The 11539-nt window shown below is 35.3% G+C and overlaps 1 protein-coding gene and 1 long non-coding RNA gene across 2 annotated transcripts; one reads left to right on the plus strand and one right to left on the minus strand.

The window, feature by feature from the left end:
- The first annotated feature begins 4304 nt into the window (after window positions 1-4304).
- On the plus strand, window positions 4305-6699 carry LOC113346884. Its single transcript, XR_003358651.1, has 3 exons — window positions 4305-4473; window positions 6395-6481; window positions 6568-6699. It is a non-coding gene; the product is annotated as an uncharacterized LOC113346884 (long non-coding RNA).
- Window positions 6496-9871, minus strand: LOC113346883 (PHD finger protein At1g33420-like). Its single transcript, XM_026590434.1, has 4 exons — window positions 9180-9871; window positions 8469-8814; window positions 7704-8294; window positions 6496-7598 (listed from the first exon to the last, which is right to left on the minus strand). Exons 1-4 carry the CDS (start codon window positions 9508-9510, stop codon window positions 6791-6793), a joined length of 2076 nt encoding a protein of 691 aa, XP_026446219.1. The 5' UTR covers window positions 9511-9871; the 3' UTR covers window positions 6496-6790.
- Window positions 9872-11539: the final 1668 nt, after the last annotated feature.

The raw sequence follows: 11539 nt of genomic DNA on the forward strand, positions 1-11539 counted from the left end.
ATAAACTTCAATTATCGACCGACTTCACTTAATCTACAGTCAAATCGGCACTTCGAAAAGAAGTATAACAGTTATGGATCTTCACAGCTGCAGAGTATAAAGGTTTTGTCGAAAATTATGATGATATCCCAACGGTCTCAAAATAGCTTTGACGAGTGAAATGATTCTAACTTGCTTGCCTTGTTTATTGATAACTAAGACAAGACATGTGCATCGATGATCAGTGAAATAGTTTTAATGGCTTGGTTTCTTAATTGTTAACCAAGGAAAGATGATATACCAACAACTGGATGGACGCCTAATTAAGAAAGTCCGAGATGAGTCAATTATGATTTGGATATAGATACTCCTTATTTAGATGTCATAAGGGCATGAAAGAAATAATATTCAAAGTAATAATGATCGTGTACCAATATTTACGGTACATTTTAGAGACAAGATTAAACTGGATGAGTTCCAATCTTACTATACCAGTGAATCAGTGGACTTGATTATATGTTCAATAGATCCCAAATTGCTTGATTTCGCCTTAACCTAAGGCTAAGATACATGATCATAGAACAAGATTTTATCTCATTTTTCTTTTATAGAAAATCTATGGAGGCGAACATGAAAATACACCATGAATATGGGAAATACTTAAGTTAAAAACAAATGACGACATACTTTCACATATTGTGAAGCAAAAAATTACGGAGAAGAACGGATACAAAGAAAATAAATAAGTTTCCAAAATTGGATATACGAGGAATTGATATAATGATATGATAACGGAAATTAGTCGTATAATAAGGATCCTTCTATGAGATTTTCTGTTCTTGAAATGATAAACACATATGATTAAACTAATACAAAAGGTTTGACTGACAACAAGATCGTGTCGGATTAATGAATAGAAAACTTCATTAAGAGAAAGAAATCCCTGATTTAGATTTTAACGGAACCAAACGAAAAACCATTGGAGAATAAATGGAACGAACTTTGGTATATATGTTCCATGCCCGTGGTTTGAAACAGAAATCACCATTTATGAACCCTAAAGGTGCAGTGAACATATAAGTGAAGAGTCGAAAGACCATTTAGGTGACTAAATACGATTGCAGCAGCATAAATAGCGAGAACTGCGGAGCCAAAACATGCATTATTCATTATGTTTCCAGAACATAAATCCTTTTTGAATATGTTTCAGAAAAATAAAATTTCTCGAAATAATAAACGATGAGATATTTTCCGAAACATATTTTCGGTGATAACATGATTAACTTTGACATTGTCAAAGTAACTTAGTTAATCTAATATTGTTAATGAGTTCACGATGATATGATACAGAAAACGAGAGATTGCCGGATATGGCTGAATTATGATATAAAATTCGAAAAGATTTTGATGCAGACATTAATTATTTGAACATGTCATCAAAGAAAATAGGAGGCAACTGAACAACAACGATACCCTTAAAAATATTGTCACGAACAATGAAAACTGAATATGAAAACCCATGATGAATGGGTTTGATTAAAAAACCTTTCGTTAACTGAATTCGAAAGATTCTGCGGAAAACTCATGATGAATGGGTTGTGATTGAATGAATAAATCCTCAAGATATGGGTCAGGAAATAAAATAGGGATATAAGTCGATAACAATGATTTTGTGACCCACAACAAAGATAGCAGTAACCAGAAACGCAAAAACACAATCTTTTGCTTAGAAAGATATTTAGGCAAACGGTTGACAAAGAAAATATTCTTTGATGTGAATATAAATATCATTAAAAATGAAAATTTCGTAGATATTTAAGGAGAGTTATTTGTTGATAACTCTAGAAAATTTAAAAAATACGAGTAAATAATTTTCCTTGGAGAAAAGCAGATTATTATCAAGAGATTAGCCTGAACAAATCGATGAACATGATAACCATAAAAATAGAAAACGGAAGCAATTGAGCGGATCTCCCCGCTATGATACCAAAATAAATTATGGGTATCATCGAGACGGATCATCCATTAAATAAAATGAATCAAACATAAACAAATAAGACAAGAGAATTAAAGTGGTTCGGCACTTACGCCTATATCCACAGTGAAACCCCTAAGGGTGAATGTTATTGATCTCCAGCACATTCTGGGATGATTTTACACATACAATTGGACTTTTATTTATAGAGTTAACTAAACCTAGGAGATAACACAGAATCTCAATATCTTGTTTGACTAGGTAATAATATCTAAAATATTAATTACACATTTAATTAGATAATTTTGACTTTAACGTGCACACTGCACGATTACTTGATCTTCTCTTTGTCCTACGGTCTTCATGGTCACCTTGGATCACCGCATGGTCACCTCGGCCTCTTGTCTTCTACGTGGATGAGATATTCCAATCGCAGTTTCCTCTTCCGCGAATGGTGTCTCTTATACCTTGGATGATATAAAGGGAAATCAGGAGCTTGAACATCTGTTGCAGCTACCTGAGACACAAGAGGATGTGTCAGTTTACCATACTAGTAATGTCATATTTCCCACATGTTAAATCCCCATGTATTTTCGCTCGCCTCATCATCAACCAAGTGGATTATCCGCCCTCAGGCGGATGTTACGGCTACATTTTCCCCAGATGGGAGTCCCTGCCTGGCTGTTCATCTTGAAGACTATGCCTTTCCGACGGTGAGTTTACGCTTTTTTGCCAAAATCATCCCCTGAATGGGATCCCTGGATCAACTAAATATACTATAATCCTTCTCATAGGGAGACCATCTGCTCTTTGAGGATTGAGAATGCTATTGCTGCCTCCAGGTATAGGATTGTCCGTTGTGACTATGATAGTCCGACTCGCCTGTTTGCTCGCTAAGAAAAAGGTCCTCATACTCTCTTCTTTGCTTAGGGAGAGGCAACCCTGTAACGCCCCAAAATTAAGCTACTTATTAATCAAAGAGATTAACTACGTAATGAGACATTAAGAATCTAAATCATTTACTTAAACAAAAAATTAGAAATCTGGTACGAAACATAACCCAAAAACTAAATGCATCAAATAATTGTAAATGAATATCTTTCATGTGATATAAATAAAATAATGCATTTGTGTTTTACAAATATACAGATAATAACTGACTCATAAAACATTACTAGATCGCTAAAGCTTTAAGCTACGAATTCGGATTTATGCACGTGCACATCTCTTCTGTTAACTGAAAACTGAAGAGTTTATTTCGCAGAAGGCTATTCATGTTATTATATTTGAATTTCTTAAGTAACCTGGGGGAATTTCGATTTATCAAAGGAATAAAACTAAACCTAAAGAAGAGTAGATAGTTGGAAGTAATCAATAAGATGAACATATTGGTCAAAGATTCATTTTCATTCACAAACATGTATCTGAGATAATAACTAGAATTGATATTTAATCTCAACTTTTTCAAAATCTCTCGGATACCTTTATCGCAAGAATATCCCGCTAATTTTCTGATTTCATCACACTTACATAAAACGACGCGAACTTGAATTCTATCTAAAAAACAACATAACGTAGAAAGTGCACTAATCAAGTTTAATTCCCTAGATCAATTAAGTTTTATGAAATTAGGTTAATCAAGGCAATCAGACGTGTAAAAGCACTAATTCGATTTAACAAAGGTTATGATTCATGAACATCAATGGAGAAACAATTTGCAATCGACTAAATCCTACAATAGAGGAACCAATTTTTGTAATTGTATCTATCGTCTTATTAAAACACATATCTATTTAAAACATGAAGCCTGATCATTTAAGTGGCCAGATCTTTTCTTAAACTCTGATATATATTCTTAATTTTCTAGGTGAATTCTGGTAGTAATTATCCACCACGCATTTTAGGGATTGAACTTGGACTATTAGTAATTTAATGTCTAGACGAAGTGAATGTCAATATAATTTTCTTTTGGTAAAGTATGAATTAGAATTTTAACTTTTTAATCTAATAACATCGCTTATGAATTAACGATCACATCATACAATTAATTTATTTTATTTTTGTCTCAAAGATAGGCATTTATTAAAGTTATTTTATTTTTGGTCCCAAAAATACGTATTTATTGAGGTTAAACGGTATGTTTTATGTGGAAACGTTGGGTTCATGGTTGCCATGACCCCTAAGGTTAGAGTCTTTGCCGAGGTCACTGGTCTTTGTTGTCCGCGACTTATTTCGGACATAAAAATCGGCACCGCGGCGAAGAATTATGTGGCGCAGTTCTAGGGTAGAAAATGTGGCGCACAATTTTATACTGGTATAAAAGAAAATACGCACTTAGGTAAACCAGACAAGTTTTTTCTTCCCCAATAAAAAGATAACAATAACTCTCAACTATTTAAACTTCAAAGAGAGATAATAGAGGCAGAACAGATATGGCGTTGGTTGAATATTTAGGGCAGAACAATGAAATCAAAACAAGAAACTTTATTTTCTCAGAATTAATTCACTGACAAATTGAGGTAAGTTAATTGTTGTTTTTGTAAGTATTGGTTTGGTTATTAATTGGGGGAATTTTCATATCCCGTTTTTTTTTATTGATAATTTGATTGCTGTGGAGAATTTGAGATTCTCTATGAACATGGAAATTCCAAATTCATGTTTATATCTTTAGATGTTCAATTTTCATGTTTGTAATTTACCTTTTTAATTATGAATTGTTGATTGTGATGAAGGTTTTTCAAATTGAGCTGGTGTGTATTAGGGTTTTGATTGTTTGTTATGTAGAGCGTTACGAATAGAATTGTTTATCGCAATGGTTAGTTTTTCTGAAACTGTTTGTCTAATTTTTCCCCTGATATTAAAATTATTGTTTTTATGTATTTTCGTCGGCCAAAGTGTATAGTATTCGTCATCCTCTTTAGGTATCCTACTCATTCAGGTTATCTGGTTTAGATTTCCTGTATTAGTATTACCACAAATGAGGATTTAGATTAGATTGATGAAAAAATTGTTTTCCTGTCACTTTGTTTTTCTTTTGTGTTAAGTCTTGCCTAATTAGTTATCTAGTAATTGTTTTTAGCATGATAAATGGTGTCTTTTTTATTTTATTTTTTTCAAGTTTGTGTCGCAAGGTATCATATTCACCTATGTGCTGATTTATTTTCTTCGTGTTTGTATACATGTTGTCACCAAGGCAAACTAGTCATGATTGGCCGCGAAAATCATACTTTTTTATGCGAATAAGTGTTGGTTTCACCATTTTCACCTAGACCATAGGGTAAATAGTTGAGAAAACCGATGGATGTTGGGAAGTGTCTGAAAATACAGAATAGTATGATTTGTCAAATTTTTTTTAAAGATTTTGTCTCTTTGTTGAGGCCTATGTGATAATATTTGAAGAGGAAAGCCCTGTGTGTTGGATCAGTTACTTCCATTATCAAGTTAACAACACAGCATATACCTATGTAATGTCAGGCAACCAAGAACTATCATCTATCAAATAGTGTGCTATAGGCTGCTCTGAGTGATATCAACATCCAGGGGTGAAAGGATGTGTACCGAATTTTGTTAACTCCCAGTATTAACTGAGAAGTAACTCATTATTCTTTTGATATCGTATTTCTTACTTGCATTTCAAGGGTGGTTCAGTATTTATGTTGCATAGATTATGGTATAGCTTGTAAATTTCTTAATGAATGTCGATGAAGCTGGAAAAATCTGTCTTTCAAGAGTTGGTTTGTAGTGATTAGGACTAGTTACTCAGTTAAGTGATTTGGTTGATGTGAAACTTGTTGTTAAAAATTATGTGCTTTATCAATAAGTAGATTCAATTTTGCATTTATGTTAATTATGGAAGGGTCATAAATTCTTTTCCATCTGATAGATATGAAGTACATGTCATCCTATATATTACATCTTCCAGATCCGTTATCGTTTTAGATAGATATGAAGTATCTAAGGATGTCGTTGAACTCCAGTTGGCAACTGCTCAACCAACAGTTTGCAACACAGATCCTGGATCTTCTTTCTGTGTCGGCGGTAAGCAGTAAATTCTTGCACTTTGTTTGAAAGCAATGGTGAAGAAAGCCATTAGCTTTATTAACCTAAGGAGGAAGTGAAGCGGTTCACTATGAATTTAGGTTGTCGAGCGACCATGAAATGCCATCTTCTTATGTAGTCCTGTTCTGAAGAAGTAATGATGCACCAGTGAAAAGAGATGTAATGATGCATGAGAAAAAAAGAATATTAGTATCAATTGCTAATATTGCTACTATGGATTCTCTAAAGTCACGTCGAGTTCCTAAATATTCCATGTCCGGCTATTTTCAAAATGCCGCACATTCTATTTAACATGTTATCCCGTGTTGCATTGAAGACTTTGTTTGCCACTGTTGTCAATAGTGCATGTTGAATTTAGTATTAACTGCTTTAGCTAAACAGAAAAGCTGGTATTGGGAGTTTGGGACTGGATTTTGCCACCAGGTGCAAAGAACTCGGACACCGCAGAATGACAACAAAAAAGAAAAGGTACGTTCATTATATTCCTTCAGCCATCAATTCCTTTTATTTATTTTGTCAATTATATGATTAGGACTTGCATTCACAATTTTCAGGATTCAGCAATATAGAAGAAACTAGACAAGCTAGATAACAACGCAAAAGACAATTAATCAAATCTTCGATTCCTCTTTCTTTCAGAAAGCCATAAAAAAGCCATTGTAGAATGAAAAAGAGACGAGAGGATGAATTGAGAATCACATTAGGTCATCCTGTACATTCAAACTTGAAGATCATCTCTTTTTTCCTTTTGCACTGTACAGTTAGGAGAATGAAACTTCATCGAACACCAGCTGTTAGGTTTTTTCCATCTCTTCTACTGGACTTATCATCGGAGACAATTTCATCCTTGCAGCTGTAAATGCCACTTGTGGGAAGAGAAGAGTTTAGAAGGTTAGCGCATCTACCACAGATAAATTGATCTGGGACGGCATCAGAGTCATGGATACCAGCACATCTTGTATGCTGCCATACTTCACACCCATCACATGCAAGCATTCCCTCACCATCATCATCAGTGGCTCCACACACACAACTCACAGTCCATTCATCAAGTCCTCTCTCCGTCCCAAAGAGATGGACAAGGTTTCCATGGCACCTCCCTTGTACTCGTATCAGGGAACTTGACTCATTTTTAAATGGATCAGTAACTGTAACTGGGCTAATAACTTCCTCAACTTTGAACCTCTGAAACATAAGATACACTTCCTGGAAAGCTTTTGCGGCCTCGGTCTTGATATCTGCTAATGTTGCATTTGAGGCCAAAAGGATCAATTCAGGTGGTGGAGCTGCGTGGTCTTTGGGGTGGTCAATAAGCTCCACCTCACATAAAACACGGACAGCAAAAGGATTCACCACGTCGATCTTCTCAGGTTTGTGATCTTTCACAAACTGTTTGCAATCGAGGAGCTTTGCTGCTGAGCTTTTTGCAATTTCACTTGTTCTTGTGGGTCTGTCACATACCGTTGTTTTGGGGTCTAACAGGGAGGCGTAAAGAAATTTCAAGTCACGTAAAAGATGGTCTTTTGTTGGGCTTTTTGCAATTTCACTTCTCATGTCCTCAGAAATATCCTGACTTGTGTTGAGCCTGCAAAAAGGAAATAAGGCTCGAAAAGTAAGATCGAGCAGTTGTTGAATTGAGAACGAGTGAAGAAAAAAGAGGTAGAGCCTGCAAAAAGGAAATAAGGCTTACCTATATTCCAAAGCATCAGTATCAGGGTTGCAACGAGAATAAACCATGCCTTCTTGAACCAATTTTCCTCCCAAATCCTTTAGGCAATAATCAAGAAGCTCTGATGATGCTATTCTGTGCAAAGCACCTTTAAGAGAGCGCCAGGAAACCCATCTGTCCCCACCAACAGCTCGAAGAACCTTGATCATGGCCTGTTCGACATGCTCACTGTCCTCTTTGGTCCATGAGGAAGAATTCCTAGGTTTCTTGTCAGTATCGGCTGGTGACTGCTGGTCAGCATTTCGGATCAGCCTCAACAAAAAGCAAAACAAGTCGCTCAGAGTTAACAGTTGAGTCTCTGACAATGATTGGTAAAAAGATACGACACTATGCAGTCGGGTTCTAGGCTTGCGCGATTCGGAGTAATATAGGGAAAGGGGTATCTTGGACAGGTTCTCTACTGATTTTTTATAAGTATCAGCTGTGAGTGCAAAGCTTCCAGCACCAAACTCATAACCCCATCCACCATACCAAGGATGCCCATTGGTAATAGCATGAAGCAGACGATACTCCAAACCGTACTTTCTTGAGACATCCATTACACTGATCTTCCTGTTTTGAATGGGAGAGAATATATAAATAAAAAAGAAATAAGTGGGGTAAGATTTTACACTACTGTTCAGGTTGAATAATAAAGCATTTTGAGCTTGAGGTTGCTTAACTCCACTCTTGACAGTAACACTAACAATTATTGTTGTGAAAGCATACAAGTGAAAAATTCCTAACCTGACTCTGAGTGTTGTACATAATCGGTCCCAGAAATTCATTATATCACATCCAGAGAGTAGCTTTGATCCTCCTTCCTTACCATTAACTCTAAGAAGGTGACCAAAACCATTTGAATGCACAACACCATGCAAGAGATGCGTTGTTGTTCCCAACTGAAGATAAACCCAGTCTTCCAGTTCATCTTTAGTCATCACATAATTACATGACTTGCACCTAGAATCGGGAAGTTGCAGTATATCACCACAGCTGGCACATGGTTTACTGTACCCATCGGTTGAACTGTATAGTCCTGACCTAATTATGAAATGGTAGCGCTTTGCACATACTGGATGTCCACTCCAACCTGAAAATATAAGCATCAAATTTATCAGTGCTGTAAAGTATTTTTACGATTAGTCATGAGTTACAATTGGGTCCACTGATTTTAGTCACGAGTCAAAGGATTGACTAAGTCAATAAGTCAGAGTACACGTGTTGCTTGTTGGAGTTCTGGTACAGATCGAATCTAAGATATGTGGAAAGATGACAAGGATAAGGTAAGGTGGCACGTCTCGTAATTAGGTATGATAATTCGGTGTTAATCCACTGGAAAACAATTTCCTAAGAACTAACGACGTTGACTATGATCACATCAAGGGTCAGATCCCGGCACCGGAGAAAAACGAAACAATGAAGGAATCGGACAAGGAATACAGTGAGTTAACTCACCAACAACTTTGCAATTATCGCAATAGACAGATCTGGATTTAGGAACATCTTCTTCAACAACATCTAAGGTTACAACAGCAGGTATTGAATCTGGATCTTCTTTCAAGTTACCGATTCGAAAGGTAATCTGCCAAACCAGTAAGTGTGGGAATAGACAAACTGGTGGAGAAATTTGAGCATAGTTTTTTAAAAACGAAAGGATATTAGATCGGAATGGACCGTCGAAGTCACCGGAAAACTCATCGGAAGCTGACGGAAAAGTCAAGAAATCTTTTAGATCTGCAGTAACTCTTCTCTTCATCCTTTTAATAGGTCTTCCATTAACAACCATGATGATGAAGAAAATCAAGCTTTAAAAAAAACAACTCAGAAATCACAGAAGAAGAAAAAAACTGTGGTTCGGATCTAGATCTGCCGGTGACCGGAAAAAAATCGTTAAAATCTTATACACAAAATAGCTTATGATACAAAACTTATTTTGAAAAAACAGATACAGATTTTGATGGTTGTAGAGGGGATAGGATTTCTATAATTTTAGGGTTTCAGATTTAGAAAAGGAAAACGAAGGAGGCGGTGGTTGTGGTTGAGGTTCTAGAAGAAAGATGTTTTGTTGCCCTAATAATTAGGGTTCCCTTCTTTTTCTTTTTACCCTTTTCTTTGTTTCCTTCTCTCACGTCTCTCAACAAAATAAAGAAGATGAAAAACAATGTATTTCTAAAAAACAAACAATTTCCTTAATGTATATTAAAATTCTATAAATAAATCAATTAATTAAGGCTGATAAACAGTAGGTCGGTTGAAGACTCAGCTCAAGAGGCATATAACAACTTGACACCTCACTAAAACCTTGAATCTTGTTTTACATGTAAATATCAACGGTCCAGAAACGAATACGCCCATCATCAGCTAGTCATACGGATCTCATGAGTCATGATCACCCCCACGGGAGAAAAAAAGCAACTGAAAGATTATTTTTATTTGGGCCTTTTTATTTTTACTATTTGTATTTTGTAGTTATCCAAAAATTACAATATTTCGTGCAGCGTAGTGGTGACGTTTCCCGGTTGTAACTCTTCAAACTAATGGGTTTTTATGAATCTGTGGTTGGATTTTCTTTTTTACGACGAAAGAAGGAAGGCGAGTCCGATTTTGTGCACAATCTCCACCGTTGATTTAATCTAGGGAGTTATGTAACGAAGGTCGTAATTCCAAACATGAAGGATAATGGGCCCAACAGTTCACTAATCAACCAATCAAAAAAACATGTCAAATATACACTCTTTAGAGGAGTGAGCACATAATTGAACTCAAAGAAGGCTACATTAGAAAAGACTAATTAATTACGCTGTTACATCATTGTTGGATCCATTGTGGCAAATGATTATAGCGCGTTTGGATTACACTTACGAGCTATTTTTTGACTTCTGTAAGTCAAAAAACAAAAAATCAGTTTGGATATAAAGTTTTAAAACGACTTCTAGAAACAAAAAGAAAATAACTTTTTACGAAGCAAAATATGTTTTCTTCTGATTATAGCGCGTTTGGATGCACACTTAGAAATTATTTTTTGACTTCTGAAAGTCAGAAAGTAAGAAATCAGTTTGGACATAAAATTTTAAAACGACTTCTGAAAACAAAAAAAGTTAAGTTATAGAATCTTATTATCAGAACTGCAAATGGCCTAAAAAGTACTATTCCCTTTTTTCTAAGTTTATGGGAACCTCGTCGTTTTGGATGGGTTTTAAGGCTGACTAAAATACAAAAAATAGTCGTAAATGACGTAAAAGGGTAACGAAGGGTAACGATAATTAATTATGCTTAGTGTTTTTATTAATTAACCAATCTTATTTTTCTGATGTATACGAAGGAGAATGGTGATTTTGATTAACTTTCTTGAAAACCTTGGAAAAAATATGACGAAACATATTCTTAAAATATTCAGGAGAATCTTATGTTTAACTTCCAATATCAAATCCGTTAAAAATCGAGGAAAAAATCTGGGGTTTTTTGCGGTTACTGCTGGGATAAAACATCGACCCGATCGTGAGTTCGATTTACAGTTTGGAGTTTGAGATCTCCAAGCCATAAATAAAGAATTATGGTTGGTAATTGATAAGATCCCAGCCGTAATGGAGCTTAATGGATGAGAAGTGAAGAACTTCTGGTCGTAATTGAGGCCAGAATTACCTGAGTATGTATTGCGGCTGGGTTAACAGATTTAAAAGGCAAATTTTCATTTGTAATTGAATATGTAGATTCAGATGTTTAGAGTTTCGACATGTACATACTATGATCGAAAGATAAAAATATTTTCATTAATTAAACCATATTACAACACATTATATACTTACTAGATCCGC

The sequence above is a fragment of the Papaver somniferum genome, chromosome 2 (genome assembly GCF_003573695.1).
Source record: "Papaver somniferum cultivar HN1 chromosome 2, ASM357369v1, whole genome shotgun sequence".
NCBI lineage: Eukaryota > Viridiplantae > Streptophyta > Magnoliopsida > Ranunculales > Papaveraceae > Papaver > Papaver somniferum.

Coding starts and splice junctions, on each gene's coding strand:
- LOC113346883 (XM_026590434.1), bottom strand. CDS start 9,510: ATGGTTGTTAATGGAAGACCTATTAAAAGGATGAAGAGAAGAGTTACT. Junction 8,815..9,179: donor CGATAATTGCAAAGTTGTTG/GTGAGTTAACTC, acceptor TTATATTTTCAG/GTTGGAGTGGACATCCAGTA. Junction 7,599..7,703: donor ACTGATGCTTTGGAATATAG/GTAAGCCTTATT, acceptor TCCTTTTTGCAG/GCTCAACACAAGTCAGGATA.